Source organism: Dermochelys coriacea, chromosome 3 (genome assembly GCF_009764565.3).
Source record: "Dermochelys coriacea isolate rDerCor1 chromosome 3, rDerCor1.pri.v4, whole genome shotgun sequence".
Taxonomy (NCBI): Eukaryota; Metazoa; Chordata; order Testudines; family Dermochelyidae; genus Dermochelys; species Dermochelys coriacea.
Window position 1 is genome coordinate 56,663,353 of NC_050070.1, and position 24,115 is coordinate 56,687,467.

Sequence of the window (24,115 nt, forward strand, 5' to 3'; positions counted from 1 at the left end):
GAACGAAATGAGGAGGACTGGGAGGACTTTAAGTGAGGAGTTCCTGTACTGCACTTTCCTTGATCAGCAAATGAGAGACAGACAACTCAATTCATAAAAGATCTGAAATACTCAAGAGCCTTCACTCCCCACAGATACAATTAGAAATTCAGTATCACACTGCAAACGTAATTTTAAAATTTGGATGGAGAACACTTTTTTAAAACATGAACTCTTTAGCCTCTGTCTGCAGAAAATTCTCTGTAAAGCCGGATCATTCATAGTTCATTTCTTTAAAATTTGGACAGACTAATTCACAAAAAAGGTTTAACTAATTAAAAAGGACATCTAGTTACTACCTTTCATTTAATTTTAGGATAATGATCCAAAAAATTAGTCATTTTTAGGCAGGTGGCAAGAATACTGCTTATCTTCTACCAAGGTAATTAATTTGCAGTAATTTTCAAGAATGAATATAAAAATAGCCTTCTCCTACCAAAATATTCTAGTGACAAAGAAACTCAAATGTAATTGCAGAATAAATATGCACTAATTAACCATATTTATCTGAAGTGTTCTGGGAACAAAACAGTAGTGGGAGAAATGAGGATTTTAAATGAGTAGAAGTTGCTGGATAAGTGATGACTTGAGGAGGAACACAACAGATTAGAGGCCATTTTGATAAACAGGATTGTACACTCACTTTTGAATTGTAATTTTAAAAAAAAAATCAGTGTGAAGGATTTTGCTGAAAGTAGTTTAACATTCACAATAACTATTAAATGAATATTTCACTTTGTTAGAGTAAAATTATATTATGATAGCTAATGTCCTGACTCCTCTTATTCATATATGCAAAGTCAAGCCAGTAATAACTGAAAGATGGAAGTTACAAAATGCAGGATAGATTAACCTATGGACTAAAATGCTAAACTATTTTTATTTTGTGGAATAAGTTTACTCAATTTTTTGAACTAGCAGGTAAGAGACCTATTACTACAGATATCCAAAAAAATTTTTTGTCCAGTGAGGGACACATGTCAGGTTAACAATTTGGAAAAAACTGTTAACATCTTAGCTGAAGACTGAAATTTTTGAAAAACTGTTTTACTTTACCATTTATGTTGTTTACATATGTGATTACTTTTCAAAGCAGAATGGCAGCCACTACTTTCAGATACATTTTAGTTTATTCATACTCAGAAATGCTGTTTACCTTAATATTTTCAGATTGCAAAGCTGACCAGAACATTACTAATTAAATAAATCTATATAACCCATTAAAGTACACTTCATGTTTTTGTTATAGACGTAAGGAGCAAGGTAATGATTTTATCATTCCTCTCCAATTACAAATGTTTTAGTGATAAGACAGTATTAAGCAATACACAATTCTTGCCTTGGTTTTTCCTGATTGTCCAATCACCTGGAAGCAGACTTTGTTGATGTGCTAAACCAGCTTTTGACAGCAGTGGCCTCTTCTGCAATGAGAATGTTTGTTTGTTTTCTTTGTTTTCAGTTTATTCAACTAGTTCATTTTAATGATTAGTTTATTCAAAGTTAAGAAACCAGTTGGGAGTTGAAAAAGCAGGAAAGCTTGTTTTCCTTTTCCAATCTATGAATAAAAATTAGGTGTGCGAGGATAAGATCTACTAGTTTATAAAATCTTAAAGGACATGGTGACCAAAATCAGTTAGTACTTCCTTTGTTTCATAAATTGTAGTCAGAAATGTAGTGTTAGAAGGAACCATGTAGTCCAGCCCCCTGTGCTCAAGCAGGACAGTAGGTACACCTCAGTTATTTTTAAATGCAAAATAAACTTTTTTTTTTCTTTTATAGCCAGCCATAGGTGCTGACTCCGAGGGTGACCCACGGCTGGAGTAATCATCGGCAGCCAGCTCCCCCTCTCCCCAACGCCTCCTGCCCACCATGATCAGCTATTCCATGGTGTGCAGGAGGTGCTTGGGGGAGCGGTTGGAACTGGGCAGGAAGAGGTGGGATGGGGGTGGGAAGAGGCAGCAGCGTTGTGGGGGGGTTGAGCATCCCTGGGGCCTGGAGGAAGCTGGTGCAGCAAGTACTTTTTAAGGTTGTTTGATTTAATAAAAAAATTAAAATGCTGTTTTTTGTATATTTGAATTTCCATCCAAATAGAGCTTGACATAATCACAAATAAAATATTAAATCTAATTAATAAATCATTCACTGTTTTCTAACAAAATGTAAAAATTAAGACTCTAAAGGTGAATTAATCTAAATAATTGTTTAAATATGTATAGATATATCATATCTTGCTGGTTAGCCAAAAAAAGTACCATATTTAGCACAAGGCTATACTTGACTATTACAACATGTTGTTTGCAGTTATCAACTTATAAGAATTAGCGTTTCTTTAGGAAAATAACTAAAGTACAAATGCAAAATATGATTAATTTAAATCAGCAAGCAGGAAACCTTGATTTAGCTACTTGATTTTAATAATTTAAATCAATCAACCATTTTGTTCCCTAACATTATATTTACCTAGTTTAGGAACCCTTTTACTGTTTCAAGCTGATAAAAAGTGCGTGTGCTTTAATACCAGTACTAACTAGAACTGTGTGTGCATTTCACAGATGAATCAGCAAATGGCTGGCATGAATCTCAATAGTTCCAGCAATGTGATGGGCTTTGGCCAGCCCCCCAATACAGTGGCAGGATGGACAGGAAGCTCTTCGGGTCAGACTCTCAGCACACAACTGTGGAAATGAAAATTGCAACACAAGTTTCATGCAGAACAGTCACTTGCCATTCCTTGCTCAAATGCATTTATTCTTTTTCCCAGTTGTTCACACTAAGAAGTTATCTAACTGACCGTGTTGTGGTCTGTATTGATTTAAATTTGATGTGGTGGAAAGCAGATTGAAAATACATTTATATATCATTGGCAGCTCTTTCATATTACAGTACATATGATTTCATAAACCATATCAAGAAGCTGCTTTACCAACTGCATACTCAATTTTTTTTTCAAAATTATAGATCAAACGTTTGCATATAAGGGATGTAGCTATCAATCATGTTAGTAATATCTCTAAATATATAAACCTTGCCCCCCAAATTACCCAGTAATCCTTGTAGAAGGTACTGTATGAACAAATGTTTAATCATATAAATAGAATGTAAATGCATCACTGAACAGTGTTTTTAATGTATCAAACATACTGTGTTTTATCATTCATTTCACTGTGGTGATATTATGGTGTGCTTAACGGGGAACATGATTAGTGAAAGCAAGATAAACCTGGATATTACTGTAGTTCCACATATTTAGTTTATTCTTTTAAAACATGAATATTTGATCCATTTGAGTTTCCTGTGACAAAACATATAATTTGGCTCCATGCGTGTATACATAGTGCTAATATAGAGAACTTATTGCACAATATGCATACAGGGTAACTTATCACATACGGATACTTTTTGTCCTTGCAGATATATCCAGGTTTGACAGTAATTGTGTTTACATTTTATGGTGCCTCATATTGATAAAATGTAATTTCCCTATATTAAAAAGATAAAAGCCATAAACCATTGTGTGGTTTTTATTTCATACTGTATGATTTACCTTGTCACTGTAACTTCAAGAAAGTTGTTTAATACAAGAAAAACACATTTAATCTGGAAGGTGCTTTTAACAAATATTTTTGGTGACCAATATTTTGCGATCTAAAACCAGTTTATAATAATTCCATTAATTAAATTGGATAAATGTTTTTGAAAATGTTTCAGCATGGTAGCTGTGTAAGGTGCCACAAGGACTCCTCGTTTTTGAAAACGTTGCACTTCAGTTGTTTGTCTTAATTGGTATTACTATGGGGAAACTCTTAAAATAAATGCTTATATTTCAGTTCAATGATACCGAGTGGAGAAATGCATGCAAAACAAGACAAAAGATGTTATGTCTCAAGATATCAGATTTGCTTATCTGACAAATCTTTGTTTGCACAGAAGTCCATCAGATGACTCGTGCAGGATGTCACAGAGTGGTAGATTGTACACTGCTTGAATTCTTAATTGACTGAAGTCAGGCATCTTCAGCCACATCCATTTCCTATATAGTATGTCCCACACAGTTATATCTCCAGATCATACCTCAATTTTAACTGTGTCTAGGTGGAATTTTGGCTCATTACCTAGATTTACCTTTTCTGTTCGAGTGTGCCATACAAGAACCTAAAAAACAGAAGGTTAATTAGTGCAGTATTAGGTAATATACAAAGAGAGCTGTAAGCACTCTGCAATGGTAGTGGAATTAGTACCTTTGTGCAATTGTTTGCTTTTGGTTCCAGCTCCTCCACAGTTGTTATCTGGTTCAGAAAATCAGATTCTTGCATTCCTGGTTGAGACCCACGGCGTTTGAATACAGCTTTAGGGTTTGACAGAATCACTTGAAGGCTCACAGCAAATCCTTTAAGACAATTTTTAAAATAAATTTAAAACTTAACTGTATATGTGGCTGTCATTTAAATCCGAAAATCTCCCAACCCCTTGGTTAAGAACTTGCATATTTGTTTGTTTTATGTTCCTATGTATTATTTGGGTAGACTTTTACATACCTTACAATTGTTGACTAAAACCTACTGATGAAATTGCTTTTTGCTGTGAAATTGTCTGTATCGCTTAATTTCTGCATGTTTATACCAACTGCCTATGGTGCAACAAAATCAGTTTTTTGTTTTTATATTTTCTTTTAGCTGATTAACTGTGTTCTCTCAAAAAAATACTTTCTCTTATTTTTCATTGTCTTGGCAAATATAAATAGCTAATACAAATGTTATGAATTCACATGTGCTATAAACGCTTCCACCTCAAACATAAAGGTGAGTTAAAACAGGATGACTAAGCCACAGCAGCTCAGTGTCTTCTCTGACCTGACAGCTTTTTTAGTTACTGAAGATTAGGATCTCTACTTGCCTTCCAACAACAGAGTTCAATTGAATTTAGATTGATTTTGGCATTATAGTTTATATTGTTTGTGTTAATAGTTTCTTTATTAAAGAAATAGCCACAGATCTCCAGTTTGTAGTCATCTAACCTAACACAAGCCAACTGACAAGTTTTAGGACTAAGGAGTCTGACATGTGTTTATAATATGAGCTGGCCAGTTTTTGAAAATCATTATTCAACACAAGGGCAACACGCCTACAGGAAAAAGAAATTATAGAGGCTCAGTCTAAGGAATCCATTAACAGACCTGTTACATTTACCAATAAGATGCTCCTCAAGGGCAGTTTGGAATGGTGTCCATTGTATTTTTCTCAAAGGAGTCAACATAATTTTGAAATCTGTTCTGGAATACTGGCAAGAGCTATTTAATGCTGCAGTCTGAAATGTAAACTTTACTGGCATATACATCTGTCCCATTTTCTACTACAATAATCCTGCAGGGATACTCTTTGAAATTATTGCATCTGAGGGAACTCTAGTATCTTATCAGGTCCCTTAAGTGCAGCATCCTTTTTAGACATGAAACTGCAATTGAATAAAAAGGAATTATTTTCATGCATCACATGCAAAACAGCTTCTAAGTGCTGTTGTTGCCATCTTGCAAGTACTTGAGTTAGACCTGAAAATAGATGGTCTCCACTTTAGCAAGTCAAGTACCAACAGGGGAGATCTAAAAATAGTACAGCTTGTAAAGCCATTCTGAAACTGATTCAGGTAAAACAGTTTATATTTTCTGAACACTTTGATTAGTTCTGGGGACAGAGCTTTAGGCAGTTTATCGTTTCAGTCCTTTCTATATGCATCTGTCCTTCCCCCACCACCTTACCTAGGTCACAGAGGTGCAAAAGCAAAGGATCCCCTATCTCTCTCAATAGGGAAACCTTAATTTCCTCACTGACTGAGGTGTTAGATGATCAGAAATGATTCTGAAGTTTGAGTCATTAGTTCATAGGCAATAGCTGTTTACAATGACTGCTTTGACATACAGCAGACACCTTAAATATCTCAGTAGAAACTTACCACCAACAGTCTGCTTTGAGAAGTCTCCCCCCACCCCCACGGCCATGGGCAGTCACTCAGAGCCTGACAGAACACTGCTAGCAATGGCTCCAGCCAGAGGGATGTACTAGGGTTCAGGTGACAGAAAAGATGGTCATAGAACAGTTTGCCTGAATCCTTCCAGTGGGGGAATGCAAATGAGTTGTAAGGTATCACCCAGAACTGTTGGCAGAAGCAGCATTGTCAGAGAATTACCTGATATTTCTTGGGCCAGAGGCTAAAACGCCGAAAGTCAGTCCTATGTGCCTTGAGTCCTCCAGGAGCACCAATAAGTGAACACCAATGGGTAACTGGGAAAGCTTGGATGTACAACCTTAATGGGGGCAGGGAACATGTACGCGCACAAAAGCTAAGAGAAAAACATTTAAGTCCACCCCTAATAACCATAATAACCTGCCTGGCTGAGCCAAGTAATCTTATCCAAGGGGATTCCCTCCCTTGGGAGAACCTAATGAAAAACCAACTCCTCCCATTGGGAGCTGTTTTGCATGTGATCAGCTAGAATATTTCAGAAAGGACTGTCCATCAGTGGATTGTAATTATGAGCAGGCCTGGACAGCCAATAACAGGGCTTGAAATAGGGGCCCTGGGAAGATGATGCTCCCTATACAAGCAAATAGAGTGTCTGTACAGGGGGCTGATAGACTCAGGCTGTAGCCAGATTTTAGTTTGGGAGAGGCTAGGGGGGACAGGAGGTAAAGCTGAGGATGTAAATTGACCTCCAGTGTATCTATGGGGACATCTGACCCTACCCAACGAGAGGTGTACGGCTGACCATGCAAGAACACATGGAAACATTACAGGCTGCAGTGGCAAGAGACCTGCCCTGTTGGGTCATACTTGAGCATGAATGGAAGTTCTTCAAAGAAGTAGGCAGAGTGGCAAGCACCTCATTGGAGAAAGTGGAGCTGGAAGACCCAAGAAGGCAGGAAACAGCCGCAGTAGCCAAGAGGGAGCCTTGGAAAGAAGGGGGATCAAAGGAAGATGAAGAAAGACCCTCCCCCTGGGTGAAGGATATGGCACCTGATCCAACTGGGGCCATAGGGGCTTGCCACTGCCATAGTTTGCCAAAGACCTACTTTTCAATGAGGGGGACTTTGTGGACTAACAAAGAAATAACCCCACACTGAGCAAGGTTTATGAGCAGCTTACCTGTGCAGACAGAAAACTACTGGACCCCAGCAGTGGAAACAGTGGCCCCATTTTGAATAGGCGAGAGGGCATACTGGGCGATGAAGGATCCTAGAATGGGAAAGGTCAGAATGCAACTCCTAGTATGAGGAAGCTTCAAAGGAGGGTACTACAGTTGTCCCATACAGCCCCATAGGGGGGGTCACTTGGGAAGAGAGAAGACGCTTGATCGGTGACTGAGATTCTACTGGCCGGGCATCCACCTGGAGGCGGGAGGCTATTGTGCCTTATGCCCAGAATGCCAGTGGAAGGGCCAAAAGCCGGTCCCCCAGCTAACACTACCCATTGTGAGAGTGCCCTTCAAACGAATAGGCATAAACATGGTGAGCCAGTTAGAGAAGTCCACAGCAGGGCACAAATGCATACATGTAGTCTTGGACTATGCCGCCAGATCCCCCCCAGGCCATTCCCATCCACTCAGCAACAATGGCTGTCATTGCTACTGAACTCAAAAGCATTTGCTGGGGTGGGGAACCTGAAAGAAATATTGACAGACAAAGTCCAAATTTCACCTCACAACTGATGGAGCTGTGTGACCTACTGAAGGTCAAGTCCTTAAAGATGTCAGTGTGCCTTCCACAATCTGATGGGCTGGTCAAGCAGTTTAACAAAACATTGAAGAACGTGCTGAAAAAGTTTGTGACCACCAAACCTGACATGGGGACCGCCTGATCCCCACTCTCCTGTTTGGCATCCACAGGGTTCTCCCCATTTCAATTACTATATGGGAGGCAGACAAGGGGAATTATGGACTTCCTCCAGGAAACGGGAAGAGCAACGCACAAGCATGAACACCGTGATGTGTTATACAGCTGTAGGACAAGTTGAAGATCTTGGGGGATTTCACAAGAGAAAACATACAGAAGGCACAATACACACACCAAGAAGCCTATAACAAAGCGGCCCAAGTTCGAGCCCGGAGACCGAATGTTACTCCAGCTGCCAACCTCAGAATCCAAATTCTTGGCTTGATGGCAAGGCCACTTCAGAGTGGTGAAATGGGTCGGTGAGGTTGATTGAGATCCAGCAACCTGAGTAAAGGCAGTCCACCCAGGTGTATCACATCAACCTGTTGAAGGTCTGGAAAGGATAAGAGGGCCTCCATCACCCAGTTTCTTCCCCAGGCCAGAGCTCGGAATCTCAAGCCACAGCACCACAAGGCTGTCTCAGTACCTGTAGGAAAGGGTCTGCAGCCTGAACCAGAGTAACAAATTTGCCAGTTGGTGATTCACCCAGGTGTTTTCAGCGGTACCCAGGTGAACCAACCTGATATTCCACCACACCGATGCCAAACAAGAGAGGAAGACACATGAGAGCCCACGGCCACTCCCAAGGAATATATGGGAGACAGTTCACCAGGAACTCCAGGCCATGATAGAACTAGGGAGTCATCAAAGAGTCCACAGAATGGAGGAATCCCAGCATGCTCGGGCCCAAGCTGGATGGGGTGACAGTTCTGTATTGACTTCTGGAAGATAAACACCATTTCAAAATTCAGAGCATAGCCCATGTTTAGGGTTGACCCACTAAGTAAATATTCAACCTTGACTTGACCAAGGGAAACTGGCAAATCCCCTGGACACCTGAATCTAAAGAAAAAAAAGCACCTTCTCCACACCATGAAGGCTGTACCAGTTTTAAACATTATAGGGCCACAGCCACTTTCCAGCATCGATGGATAGAATGTTACAGCTGCATGGGGCATACGTAGCCACCTACATTGACCTAATGTACATTGACCCACCTGACATAATACTCTACAGCAAAAGCTGAGCTGAACATATGAAGGCACATGGTGGCAGTATTACAGGCTCTCAGAGAGGCAGGTTTGACAGCCAGTGCCGTAGCTAGGTGTGAACAGGGGCAGCAGGCATACTCACCGGGCGGTGCTACGGGTCCTCAGTGGCCCTGAAGGCCCCCACTGCTGAAATGCTGCCGAGGACTGGGAGCGAGCGAAGGCCCCTGCCAAGCCGGAGCGCTGCCAGGTGAGTAAAAATAAAAAAAAAGGCACTCCGCCCTGGGCTATGCTACTGTTGACAGCTACCCCAACCAAGTGTTAACTGGCCACCCCCAAAGTCTACGTGGGGTATGCTGTGGCAGGGAGGAAGGGGTGGCTATGACTTTTGGTGGACTAAGTTCAGGCCTTAGCAGGTTGCCCATCCCTTCCGCAAAGCGGCAAGTACAGCAGTTTTGGCAGAGTGCTATCAACAGTTCATACCAAAGCACCATCATCTTTGCCTCTTTGATAGACATGGTAAAAGACATTGCATGCAAAAGGGTCCAGTAGACCAAAAGCTGTGACAAGGGGATCAGGACACTACAAGACCGGTTGACCTGAGAACCAGTACTATTCCACCCAGACTTCTCAAAGCTCTGTTTGATGTCAGACAAAGAGCAATGTTACCTCAGGAACTTGTAGCAGGAGAACACCCTGTTCTCTTTCTCAGCAGGAAGTTGTTTCCATCGGAGGTAGTCTACTTAGTTATCAAGGAGGCCCTAGCAACTCTTGACCCCGCTAGAGCCCTGGGTCAGAGCCGGGGCTCCCCTACCACTGCCCCTGCAAGTGGATAGGCATTAACTAGTGGGCAATCCAGCCCACTAACGACCCTATTACAGTTTTCCTTACTCCCTCCCTCCCAATCCAGTTCACACCCCTACTGCTAAGATTACTCCCTATTCTAAACACCAGAGGAGAAACTTTTGGGCTGCCAACAGGTTACATCCCCACAACTGGCTTAACTGAGTTCCCCCCATCTAGCTTAGCCTATTCCCCCTCACTTAAACAGATCCCATGGGCTGGCAGGGAGCCAAGGCTGACAGCCATCACACCCGTCATTGGCCATTCTTGGAAGACAGGATTCTGGGCTTTGGTCTGACCCAGTATGGCTGTTACCATGTGAATGCAGCCTCCTGCCACCTAAGTCTGGAAGGGGGAGGAAGGAGGCAAGATAGCGCAGTGTCCTGCAGCATAAGGTAGCAGCCTCAAAACTGGACTCTATTCCCCCACCCATACACTTCCTCTATCACTGAAAGTGCTATTCTGACAAACACTAGAATTTTTCTTCAAGGTTACCTTTGCTGTCAACTGTTAACTTGGTTCCCCTTTCTGCTAAATATATTTTTGGCCTTGCCACTCAATCTTAATTGTATAGACAATCAGAGCGTCTCTACATGATGCAGGTTAACATAGTGCTGTTTCAAACAGAGCTACATCACACACACTAAGGAACTTTTAGTGAGCACCATCAGAGTCCACACTGGCCAGTTAGCACACAACATGCTCATGTGCACTGAAATTTACAGCCCTCTAGTGTGGATTAAAGCGCCAGGGCAGAGTGGCAGAGGCCATGGGGTTTTTTTGGCTTCCTCTGCTCCATGGGCCACGGGTCACTTACTGGAGGATTCTCTGTACCTTGAAGTCTTTAAACCACGACTTGAGGACTTCAGCAGCTCAGATATGGGGTTTGTTACAGGAGGTGGTGGGTGAGATTCTGTGGCCTGCGTTGTGCAGGAGGTCAGACTAGACTATCATAATGGTCCCTTCTGACCTTAAAATCTATGATTCTATGTAGACAAGGCCTGAGTAGGCAAATTCATTTTTTCCCTTCATTTGTCTTTAGTTCTGTAAGGGCAGAAACTAAATGGCTCCATAGCTGAGAAAAAGACTGAAGTCCTTCTCACCAGTAAGACCTCACCAAGGAAGCAGGCCTATTGTCATAAATGGAGATGTTCACTTTTCCTGAATATTGAAAGAAAAATGTTATATATGTGCAAACACCCTAGGCAATTCAAGAACATGCTATGTGTATCATTGTCTAGTTAAAGAATACATTTCTAACAATTTGCCCAGCCAATGCTGCTTTTCTGTGGGAAGTTATAAAGAAAATTGTTATTCTGCACAGCATTTGCTGCTTAATCTGTGGATATAATCCCTTTGTTTAAAGTAAGCAGTTGTGAATGTTAGCTCCTTAGTGTCAGTGGCTACACTGCTGGCCATTATCACAGATGAGACAATTAACTCCTGACTGAAAACATTCTGAGTAGCTTTCAAGGAACAAGCACAACAAAAAGCTTATCCGCTCTAAAGTAACTTGCATGTACTCTCTTTAAGAGCAGTATCCCAACCTCAGAGATTCTCTGGCTTCCAAAGCCAGATTTATCCAAGCCTAGGAAATAAGGCAACATACACCTCATACATTTGAAAGTTTGTTAGAAATAAAAACCTTAATGTTGTTATGGGCTTCAGCCTAGCCCTTATCTCCCTGCAAAAAACCCATCTCATTCCACAGCAGGACATTTTTTAAAGAGTAGATTAGGGTTTTAAAAATAAATAAATCTGGCACTGAAAACATTCATCCCTGACTTAGCCTCTAAGCAAAATACATGAAAATAGTGTCTTGAGAAATGTCCCAGGGCTTTCCATGGTGGGAATGCCCATCAGTAGAACATCACACTACAGCTCACTCCACCCAAGTTTGGATACAACAGCAGCCTCAGGTTCATCCAGCTTTGGAGGTTCAAAAGGCAAGCACTAAAATTCACTGCAGACTGCAGAGGGTACTGTCATGGCAGCACTACTAAAGCAGATGTACTGGTAACAGGGTTTTGTAATGCTGCTTAAATTAGAAGCATTCTCTTTCTCTTCATTTTCTTTATCCAAGGATGTATATTTTCTTTGTGTGTTACAGGCTGACATCATGAGTTTTGTAAAGCAGATACCTAAAGCTTCCCTAAAATTAATCCAGGTGTTACTTTGATCATGTTCTTCCATTTTACTCTATCACCTTCTAAATGGATTTACTTGTTTGCTGGAAACTGAAGTAGTTGTTTGGGTGGTTCCAGCCAGGAATTCCAGGCTTGTGTGTGTGTGTGTGTGTGCACCAAAGCAGGAGAACACCGCTTAGTAGTACCTGTCAGGGCAGTGCTTGCTCTTAGAATCATAGAATATCAGGGTTGAAAGGGACCTCAGGAGATCATCTAGTCCAACCCCTTGCTCAAAGCAGGACCAATCCCCAATTTTTGCCCCAGATCCCTAAACAGCCCCCTCAAGGATTGAACTCACAACCCTGAGTTTAGCAGGCCAATACTCAAACCACTAAGCTATCCCTCCTCCCTGACAGTTCCATTCTTTCCTTGTTGAGTAATTCCACAGGGTTGTGTTAGGCAATTACTTTTCATTCCTCGGACTGCTGCTGAGTGGAGTTTCACAGGATTCCATATTGCCTCCCTCCTGTTCAGTGTTGACATCCAGCTCTCTCCACATCAGCCCAGCCAGTACTGTTGAACACCTGGGCCATGCATGACAGCTAGCTGCCTGAAGGCCTATTGGGATAAGACTGAAGTTATGTGGGAAAGCAATTGGATACACAAAGGAATTATACCTGCCTTTCTTGCTGAGGTGCTGTTTCTACTACTTGTTCACATTCTAGGAGTTCGCAAAAAGAAAAGGAGTACTTGTGGCACCTTAGAGACTAACGAATTTATTAGAGCAAAGCTTTCGTGAGCTACAGCTCACTTCATCGGATGCATTTGGTGGAAAAAACAGAAGGGAGATTGATATACACACACAGAGAACGTGAAACAATGGGTTAACAAGAATGCAGCAGTTAAGAATATCTGAGGAACAGTGGGGGGTAGGGTGGGGTGGGGTGGGGGGGAGAAATAACATGGGGGCATCAGGGATCTACGGCCTGTCCTGGGGGACGACCCATCACTCTCACAGATCTTGGGAGACAGACCAGTCCTTACTTACAGACAGCCCCCCAGTCTGAAGCAAATACTCACCAGCAACCACACAACAGAACCACCAACCCAGGAACCTATCCTTGCAACAAAGCCTGTTGCCAACTCTGTCCACATATCTATTCAGGGGACACCATCATAGGGCCTAATCACATCGGCCACACTGTCGGAGGCTCATTCACCTGCGCGTCTACCGGTGTGATGTGTGCCGTCATGTGCCAGCAATGCCCCTCTACCATGTACATTGGTCAAACTGGACAGTCTCTACGTAAACGAGTGAATGGACGCGGATCAGACGTCAAGAATTATAACATTCGGAAACCAGTTGGAGAACGCTTCAATCTCTCTGGTCACTCGATTACAGACCTAAGAGTGGCTGTCCTTCAACAAGGGAGCTTCAAAAACAGACTCCAACAAGAGACTGCTGAATTGGAATTAATTTGCAAACTGGATACAATTAACTTAGGCTTGAATAGACTGGGAATGGATGAGTCATTACACAAAGTAAAACTATTTCCCCATGTTATTTCTCCCCCCGACCCCACCGTTCCTCAGATATTCTTGTTAACTGCTGGAACTAGCCTACCTTGCTTGTCACCATGAAAGGTTTTCCTCCTTTCTCCCCCCTGCTGCTGGTGATGGCTTATCTTAAGTGATCACTCTCCTTACAGTGTGTATGATAAACCCATTGTTTCATGTTCTCTGTGTGTGTGTGTGTGTGTGTGTGTGTGTATATCAATCTCCCATTTTTTCCACCAAATGCATCCGAAGAAGTGAGCTGTAGCTCATGAAAGCTTATGCTCTAACAAATTTGTTAGTCTCTAAAGTGCCACAAGTACTCCTTTTCGTTTTGGGAATACAGACTAACACGGCTGCTACTCTGAAACCTGTCATTCTGGGAGTTTTGTTAGAGCCCCAGCAGCTCTTAAAATGATCACATGGCAGAAGCCTCCATTTTTCCCATCCTTGTCTAGCCAGGAGACTGTGACTGATTTTCTTGGATGAAGACATTGCTAATGGGATCCATGCCTTTGTCACCTCAACATTAGACTATTCCATAAACTCCTGATGGGGCTGCACCTAAGTCAGCCTGGAAACCTGAAGGCATACAGAAAGCAGTAGCCTGTTTATTATACCTTAAGTATCTAACACCAGAGTTCTGTGACCTGCACTTGCTACCACTTGGTTTCCAGTTGGTATTGATTTTTACCTGTAAAAAGCATTCAGTGGCTTGGAACCTGCCTACTTTAGAGACTACCCTTTTCCTCGTACCAAACTGCTTCAAGTGGAGGGGTGTGAGCTGGAATGCTAACCATTTAAAAGGGAAGGACCCCTGCTGACAGGACATTTACCATGAGGAAGGCCTTCAGCTGCGGGACCTACTAATTCCTTAAACTGTTCTGGTGGCTTTCGGAGCACATTAAAACCAAAACAAACAAACAAAAAAAAAAAACCAGGCTTTTGGGAAGGGTGGGTCACAATTAATGCTGTCTGTGAGAAAAGGTGTTTTTGTTTAGGTTTGATATCCACTGTGATCGGTTATTTTAGGGGTGGGCCTTTACTTTCATTCTGATTGTCTTAACTTTGGCAAGGGCTCTTTCAGACTCTGACCAAGGATACCATAGAATGCAGGGCCCCACTCCAAACCAATAGTCACTAAAACAAAAGTCCATCCTCCTCTACCTCAGTAGAACCATCAGAACTAAGGCCTTCATACATCACAGATCTTATAATAAAGTAAAGCCTGAGAAATGCCAGCTCTTCAAGCCTCAGGAGACTCCAGCAAAATTTAACGTCTGTTGCACAATGGACAGAGAGCTCAAATTCATTTCCCCATGTTTATTCCCCCCAACTCCCACTGTTCCTCAGACTTTCTTGTCAACTACTGGAAATGGCCCACCTTGATTATCATTACAAGATGTTTTTCCCCCCTGCTCTCCTGCTGGTAATAGCTCACCTTAAGTAATGACTCTCGTTACAGTGTGTATGGTAACACCCATTGTTTCATGTTCTCTGTGCATATATAAATCTCCCCACTGTATTTTCCACTGCATGCATCCGATGAAGTGAGCTGTAGCTCACGAACGCTTATGCTCAAATAAATTTGTTAGTCTCCAAGGTGCCACAAGTCCTCTTTTTTTTTATTTTTTTTATAGTCTATCCAGTGACTCTCGTGATCTACAGACAGGTGATTCATCTTAATGCAACTACTAAATCAATGCTAATGTCCCCCCGAGAATTCATCTGCTTTTCTTGAGCTAGAAGACTCATCATCCAACTTCCTCCCACAGAAGATCAAAAACTCTTGAGCTAGAAATAAGCTAAAACAAATCACTAGCTACATGGTTTATCCTGGATGCGTTATATTCCTCAGCTAGGTCTATTGACAGTAATATAAACCTATGTGGTTTTGTTCCTGGAAACATATCCAAGCAGCTCCTGGCAGCAGCACAATATGCTTCAAACTTTTTGAAGAAGCCTATAGACAAAAGTAGTGACTGAGTCTTTGGGTAAATTGCCTAATAAAAGGGAATATAAACTATAAACTAACAAGTATTTTAGTGCATAGGCAGAAAGGGATTCATATCTGCTCCTATAGAGGACTTCCTAGTCCAAGACCCATCCACATAAATGGTTCTAGTAGGTACCCTACAGACAGCATAAGTACTAGAGGAATCTGGCTTCAGTTTGTTATTTAAAAGAAAACAATTATTCATCTGGGATGCAGAGAAATACACAATGTAAGTCACAATGTAACTCATCTCAGAGCAGTGAAAACAGCAGTTACCAAAGGCATAAGGCAAACTCAATGTTCCTCTGAATCCACAATCCAATTCCTCCTAAGCATATATTGGTGATGAGTGCCTACTGTATAAATGTACTACAGTGGCCCAAATTCTACAAGATGCCCCTCTAGAGCTTTTCTTCTGTATCCACTGCACTTACTATGATCATCAACCAAGATCAAGATTCTCTCTGAAGTACCTTTATCTTTTCAATAATGTACAAAGAGAGAGATTTCAGAAAGGTCTCCATATCTATAAATCAGAAAAAGATTATAGGGGCAGGAGGGGTGATCCCATTCAAACAAGGAAACAGTCTAAGTCAATGGTTCTCAGCTTGCGGCCCAATCAGCACACAGCCACAGCCCACTTGACATCCTCAGGGACATACAGGTAGTATTGGATGCAGCCCACAATGGTAGATAGTTTGAGAACCACTGGTCTAAGTAATATTGCAAAACTTAAAAGGATATTGACTGCAATTGGAACAAAAACAAAAAAAAGAGAGAGCGCAAATGCTAGCCTGGAAGTTAAAAGACAAGGTTACACTAAAAACCTCAAATGTTACAAAAGTAACTTTGTTTTTGGATCAGTCACTGTGAGGCTGGCAGACCAGGTGCCAGCTCTTACCAAGTTTTTAAGCCCCAGCCAAATTCATTGCTGTACACCAGTCTAAGTCCAATACCAATCTTAACCATACTAACACACAAGTGAAACTATGTGTTTAGACATTATGAAATGTTTGTAAGTTGCTGCATGCACTAATCTCACTTAAATATTCTTATATTATGTGATTAAAAATAGTGTAAGTTTTTGCTTTATGACTGTAAAAAACCATTTATTCTGAAACTGTGAGCTCAGTCAGGAGAGACTGTCTCCTAACCATCAAGAAGGCCTATCAAATCTAAATGGGTCATTGTGGGATATCACAATACAAAGACTGTTAATTGCCCCTTCATACCCATGAAGAAGCTAAAAGAGCTCACCAGCTTGAATTCTGGAAGAAGGAAATAAAAATAGTTGACAAATTTTTTCATCTCTTTTGCCATTTGGACTCTGAGGAGCCGGAGCTATGAAACAGAAGCAGACATCCCCAGGGTCAACCTGGGTTAGCCCTAAAAGATATTCAGAGCTGACAGATTACTACAACTCTGTCACCTTTTAAAACCATGGACTTTAACTCATTTGTGTACATATGCTTTTCTACTCTAACCTTGTAATAACTCTCTCATTGCCTTTTCCGAGTTAATAAATGTTCAGTTAGTTTATTATAGAATTGGTTGCAAGCATGGTCTTTGGTGTGAGATCTAAGATACAAATTGACCTGGGTAAGTGAGTAGTCTCCTGAGACTGGGAGCAACATGAGTATTTTATGATCTTTGTTATAATATAGCAACCAACTATCATTTAGTCCAGCTTGCCTGGGTGGTAAAATAATTGGAATGCCCAAGGGGACTGTCTGTAACTCCATCGTAAGACTGTTATAGTGCTTTAGGAGTTCACACTTGTTACTGGGTTGGTGAAATCTAATTATAGAACATACCATCAGTTTGGTGTTTGTGCTCTGCTTCTTGATAGTCTGCCGTGAGGTTGGCACTCACACTCTTGAGCCACTCCAGACAGCATGCCAATCACCACTCTCAGAACTAGCCAAAACAAGTGGATAGACTTCTCTCCAAATTTTGCACATCTTTATTGCATCAGTAACTCATTAAACTGAGAAGTGATTTTGCTGGACTATTTTACTCTTATCACCAGAGAGATGTACAGCACTGTAGTATTTAAATCAGTGTTGCACCCTTAAACCAAAATATTACCAGCTTAGCATTGATACAGCAAACAATAAGCAGTGACTGGAAAATGCAAACTTTTTTCATCTCTTCACTAAAAAAAGATCACCTTCAGGATAATCATTATAAATATTTCCACAGAAGTATGTAGGATATTTAATTTTAAATTTGTTGTCATACTGTGTTGTACCATAGGGCTATGAACCTCCTAGGACTGGACAAAAAACAGGTATCTTATATCTGAGGGCAACTGTACTTCGATGTAGGCAAACTACACAAATAAAGAAGAAGAACTGGATTCATGTTTGCAGCCACATATTAAAGACTTCTTAAAGTTTTTATAGGTTTCAGAGTAGCAGCCGTGTTAGTCTGTATTCGCAAAAAGAAAAGGAGTACCGGTGGCACCTTAGAGACTAACAAATTTATTAGAGCATAAGCTTTCGCGAGCTACAGCTCACTTCATCGGATGCATTTGGTGGAAAAAACAGAGGAGAGATTTATATACACACACACACAGAGAACATGAAACAATGGGTTTATCATACACACTGTAAGGAGAGTGATCACTTAAGATAAGCCATCACCAGCAGCGGGGGGGGGGGGGGGGGAGGAGGAGGAAAACCTTTCATGGTGACAAGCAAGGTAGGCTAATTCCAGCAGTTAACAAGAATATCAGAGGAACAGTGGGGGGTGGGGTGGGAGGGAGAAATACCAGGGGGAAATAGTTTTACTTTGTGTAATGACTCATCCATTCCCAGTCTCTATTCAAGCCTAAGTTAATTGTATCCAGTTTGCAAATTAATTCCAATTCAGCAGTCTCTCGTTGGAGTCTGTTTTTGAAGCTTTTTTGTTGAAGGATAGCCACTCTTAGGTCTGTGATCGAGTGACCAGAGAGATTGAAGTGTTCTCCAACTGGTTTTTGAATGTTATAATTCTTGACGTCTGATTTGTGTCCATTCATTCTTTTACGTAGAGACTGTCCAGTTTGGCCAATGTACATGGCAGAGGGGCATTGCTGGCACATGATGGCATATATCACATTGGTAGATGCGCAGGTGAACGAGCCTCTGATCGTGTGGCTGATGTGATTAGGCCCTATGATGGTATCCCCTGAATAGATATGTGGACAGAGTTGGCAACGGTTATAACTCTTTCCAGATTACATCCATGATGCAAAAGGTTGGTGCAAAAAGGGGCAAAATTCTACTTTCATGGGTGACATTTTTATATCAATAAAACAGTAACTTAAAAAAAGTGACAAGTACATTCCATAAATATTCAATGCAATAATGGACTAAAATACACCCACACACAGAGCAACATCACCAAGTACTTGGAACACCTTGAGTAATAAAAGTATCTATTAGACCAAGAGGTTTACAATGCTCAAGAATTTCATTTTGTCTTATAAAAATGTAACCCATATGAAAGAACTCAATCAAAATTTCCTTTTTATAAATCAAATCGCACTTAACCTTAGTAACTACGTATAATTTAAAAAAAAAAAAAAAAAAAAAGCCCTCCAAGGTTAAAATTTAAAACCCTCTTAATAAGATGGTAAGTAAATGCAAACTTACTACTCTCTTGATCAGAGTTTTAATACAAAGAAACCTATAAAGAACTAAGTCGAAACTGCTTTCTATATTTGTCAGATTATTTAGAGAAAAGCCTACAAAATTAAACGTTACCACTTTCAGAGTCATACAATGTCAATTCAAATGATCAGTAGAAAACTAAGTCAAACTTGCTTTTTATATTAGTCAAATTTGAATTAAATTGGACCTGGTTATTTAACAGCAAAGCATACGGAATTAAGCCCTATAAAAGTAAATGCAGATATACACTATTTTTGAGAACAGTTTCAATTAAAAAAAATAATTGTTTAAATTATTCAAATTTCATTTAAATCAAATAACTGAGGCTCATGTGAATCATCTAAATTTTTTCATCTGCAGATTCACTCCACCTTCTTCTTCCTTTTGACTATTCAAAAATTAAACTACATAGCCATAATCATAACAAAATACTAAATCAGAGTATGCACCCAATCAAGCTTCTATTGAAGGAAATGGGAAAGCTCCCACTAATGTCATTGGGAGCAGGATCAAACCCCAAAGGCTGATGATAAAAAAAATAGACAGCAAATCTTAGCTGCACCTGCAGTGTCTTACGTGTAGACCTGCCCTTAGTTAGGGATCAAAATTAGCCAGAGATTTAGAATTTAAAAATACAGAAAGATTCCTGAATTAGTTTGTGTACAGTGGAGTCGCATCTTATGCAGGGGTTAGGTTCTAAAGTTAGCGCGTAAGGTGAAAATCGCATATAGTCAAAATTACCCTTGAAAATCCCTTATCGCCCATAGAGTACAGTATACTGAACATGGTTTTGTGTATACAACCCTGTACAGTAATATGTATAATGTATACAATAATGTACAGTATATAATAAAGAGTACATATGCAAAATATAATTTTACGGTACTGTATTTTTAATGACGGGGTAATTACAGGGGGTCATCAGGGTTTGATGTCAATCCAGGAGATGGAGGTGATGGAGAGCAAGTGGTTGGCTCTGGTTCCGCTCGAGAAGTTGATTGCGTAGGCTCATCTGCTGCTGGTTGTTTTTCCTTGAAAAACATGGTGATTGGCAACTGTCGCTGTTGTCTCTTGAGCTGCTCAAACATTTCTTGATACGGTCTCAAATCATCCATAATACTATGTATAATTTTGAGGCTTCGTTCCATAGAGGAATTGTATGCAGAAATTAAATTCAGAAACCATTCAAGTGTTTCACTGCTTGGAACACTTCAGCAAATTTATGAAGATTCCAACTTGCTGGCTCTTCCTGTTCGTCGTCGTCATCTTCGTCTTCTATAGATGATTTTATCAGTTCCTCTAACTCTTCGTTAGTTAATGTTTCTCTATGGCTCTCAATTAATTCTTCAATTTCTTCCTCAAGGATGTCGACGAAACCATCACCACCCACTTGCCTGGCCACCTGAACAATGCGTTTCACTTCTTTGTCAATGGTCAGGAAACCCTTAAAATCATTCACACATTCTTTCCATAGGTTTCGCCAACATGCATTGACTGTTTCAGGCTTGACTGCACCCATTGCCTGTTTAATGTAAGTGATGCAATTGGCAATGTTGAAGGACTTCCAACACACCATCACATTAAGATTGGGATCAGCATCCATAGCGCTATATATCCGTGAAGACATAAGCCTTGTGTACGTGGTCTTGAAACAGCTAATCATGCCTTGGTCGAGACGTTGGAGGATGAGGTGGTATGGGGGGGGAGGGAGAAAGATGACTTCAACATCGTTATGCGCAAACTGGAGTGCCACAGGGTGGCCAGGAGCATTGTCTATGATCAGCAACACTTTAAAGTCAAGTCCTTTCTCTTCAAGATACCTCTTGAATGAAACACTTGTGGAACCAATCCAGAAATAATGCTGCGGTCACCCAAGCTTTTTTATTTGATTGCCAGAACACAAGCAGGAGATTTTTGTTCTTGCCTTTTAGGGCACGGGGATTTGCAGCCCTGTCGAGCAAGCCCAGCTTTATTAAATGCCCAGCCGCATTGCCACAAAACACAGTCACATGGTCTTTAGATACTTTGAAGCCAGGGGCTTGTCTTTCTGATTTCGAAATGTAAGTGCAGTTGGGCATTTTATTCCAGAAGAGCCCAGTCTTGTCAGCATTAAAAACTTGTTCCAGAAGATAGTCCTTTTCTTCTATGATTTTCTTTAATTGTTCGGGATAGGCTTTTCCTGCCTCTTCATTGGCAGATGCAGCTTCACCAGTAGTCTGCACGTTTTTGAGGTTGAAGCGGTTCCTAAAACTGTTAAGCCAACCTTGGCTGGCTTTGAATTCCTTCTCATCAGAAGGTTGTCCCTCTTCGGAGGGAGATTTGAACAGCGGGTAGAGGCTAAGAGCCTTTTCTCGCAACGTGTTGCCATCAATAGGCACACGTTTACAGTTCATGTCTTCCAGCCATAAGTTTAATGCCTTTTTCTGTCTTCACTAAAGTCTTATCACACACCTGGCTCATCACCTTAGCAGTTATTGGAGCACCTGATGCCACAGCTTGACGAATTTCTCTCTCTCAAATCTTGATGGCACGGATGCTAGATTTGTTGCGACCATATTTACGCCCCACGTTGGAGACCGACATACCATCTCTCAGTAAGTCCAATACAGCCAGTTTTTCTTCCAGCTGTTCTTCCAGATCGCTGTTTCTTTGGTTGAGCACCAGATGAAGTAGTTGGCTTGTGTTTAGGGGCCATGTTGTATGAAAAATTTGTATCTTTAAACACTAGAATCACACTCAGCATGGCGAGATGCTCACACTATGAGAGGCAAGCAGGAACGAGACCAACTGAGGGAACAGCAGATTCACGTTTCCCATCTCACACTCACTTCGGGGCATACACTTATTGAGTGGAATGGTGGATGGAATCGCCTGCACTATTTACAGGTATCTTGTTATTTTTCTTTTTTTTTGCTGAGCACGTATAGTTGAATTTGCATAAGTTAAATGCGCATATGATGCAACTCACCTGTACTCAGGAAATCCAAGAGCCTAACGTGGTGGTGGTTTGCTTTGGAAAGATGTTGGAAAACTGCCATTTTAAAAAGTCATTTTTAACATTAACTGAAAAAAATATAAATCATTCAAATTATACAGGTTTTTATCCTTATTAACCTTAACCTAATACATTCACATTTCCACACAAGTATAATAAATCTTATTCATATCTCATACATATCTGTGTGACATATCCTTTATAAGACCCCTACTAATGATGTTTGTGCTTTTTAGCATGTATATTTTCTTTCAATGTATTCAAAGACTGAGCCAAGACTGGAGGAAGGTGGTTTTAAAAATCCAATCCTCAGCTAGCATTGTGTAATACAGAGGCTTCTTGGCAGTCCCATTCTTTTTGAAAGAACTCTCGCCTCAGACCTGACAAACTCACCACATCAAAGACATCTTGCAGGATGTTTATCCATAAGAGTAACATGTACACTTGTAACTCGTCAAGATGCATAATCTTTGTGACATGTATGTACAGTAATCTTTAAGGATAAATGTATTTATATGGAAAGTATGCTTTATGGCAGGGGTGGGCAAACTTTTTGGCCCGAGGGCCACATCGGGGTTCCAAAACTGTATGGAGGACCAGGTAGGAAAGGCTGTGCCTCCCCAAACAGCCTGGCCTCCTCCCCCTGACTGCCCCCATCAGAAGCCCTGCCCCATCCAACCTCCCCCCACTCCCTGTCCCGACCCCTATCCACACCCCCGACAGCACTCCCCAGGACTACAACGCCTATCCAACCCCCCCGTTACCCGTCCCCTGACTGCCCCCCGGCAGAACCACTGCCCCCTGCTCGTCCCACCCCAGAACCTCTGCACCCTGCTCCCCGTCCCCTGCCTGCTCCTCAGGAGCCCCTACCCCTTATCCAACTCCCTGCCCCCTTACCATGCCACTCAGAGCAGCAGGAGCTCGCAGCCCCATCGCTGTGCTGCCTGGCAGGAGTGGTGGGCCAGAGCGCTGGTGGCGCAGCGAGGTGAGTCTGTGGGGAAGGGGGGACAGCAGTGGTGGGACCGGGGGCTAGCCTCCCTGGTCGGGAGCTCAAGGGCCAGGCAGAACAGCGCTGGATGTGGCTTGCAGGCCGTAGTTTGCCCACCTCTGCTTTATGGACTTGAAATAAAAATAAGTCAGCAGGGGATAATAAGAGCCAATGATGGCCCATTCAATCAGGAGGAGTTGTTACCCCACCATGGTTAGCCAATGATATAATGCAAAGCATAATTGTCTAGCTTTGCTCCATCCCAAAGTTTTCAACTGCAAAAAATCAGAGACAACCGCAAACAATCTAAACCACTTGGAGGTTAAAGAAAAAAAAATTTCAACAGACTGAGAATCACCCTTTATAGGAACAAAGACAAAAGCCTGTTTCAGTAGAACAGAGGGTGGGGAAAGGCATGAGCTCTCCATTCACTGAGGGGTGTTCTCATGGGGGGGGGGGGGGGAAGGGATCCTGAGTCCTGTGATTCCAGCTAACTCCGCAACAGACTGAACTTTGGGGGTGGGTGGGGGGATGGGGACCGTACTTTATTAGCTAGGAAAGATAACTATTAATAAGCGTAGACCCAATTTTGCGTTTTATATTGTAACCATTTGTTTCCACCACACTCTTGTTTCTAGTAGAATCTCAAAACTTCCTTAAATAAACAAACAGTCTTTTGTTTTGTTACAAGTGCTGTGTGGTATACAGGAGCAGAAATTTAAGGTAAAACAGGGGTGACACGGCATATTTGGGAGCAGAGGATCTGGGATTTCTGTGAGTAACCAATGTCAGAGGCTGGTTATGACAGGGGGACACTTCAAAGCTATTCAGACTGTGGTGCACCTCTTGTTAACCTACAGGGCAAAGACAGAACTGTCATAGCCCAGAGGAGAGTGCCTGGGTGGCTGAAGGGCTAGTGGTGTCAGGGAGCTGACACCCAGCCACCATGGGTAAGACTCCCTCTCGCTGGAGTCAGGTGAACAAGGTGACTCTCAGTCCTGGATACC

General features: G+C 41.6%; 2 protein-coding genes across 4 annotated transcripts in view; one reads left to right on the forward strand and one right to left on the reverse strand.

Moving 5' to 3' along the window:
* Positions 1-5,030, forward strand: part of SMAP1 (small ArfGAP 1) — a 225,809-nt gene extending 220,779 nt beyond the window's left edge. Inside the window, exon 11 of one of the 2 annotated variants that reach the window (XM_038397189.2) lies at positions 2,592-5,030. In XM_038397189.2, the coding sequence (XP_038253117.1) occupies positions 2,592-2,726 (135 nt within the window). In that variant the 3' untranslated portion in view covers positions 2,727-5,030. The remainder of the gene's footprint in view (positions 1-2,591) is intronic. The other variant, XM_038397191.2, reaches the window with a different exon arrangement.
* B3GAT2 (beta-1,3-glucuronyltransferase 2) overlaps positions 3,271-24,115 on the reverse strand; it is a 60,006-nt gene continuing 39,161 nt past the window's right edge. The window contains exons 3-4 of one of the 2 annotated variants that reach the window (XM_038397192.2): positions 4,278-4,426; positions 3,271-4,191 (exon numbers count right to left, since the gene is read on the reverse strand). In XM_038397192.2, the coding sequence (XP_038253120.1) occupies positions 4,105-4,191; positions 4,278-4,426 (236 nt within the window). In that variant the 3' untranslated portion in view covers positions 3,271-4,104. Of the gene's footprint in view, positions 4,192-4,277; positions 4,427-12,340; positions 12,538-24,115 lie in introns of those variants that run through there. The other variant, XM_043510450.1, reaches the window with a different exon arrangement.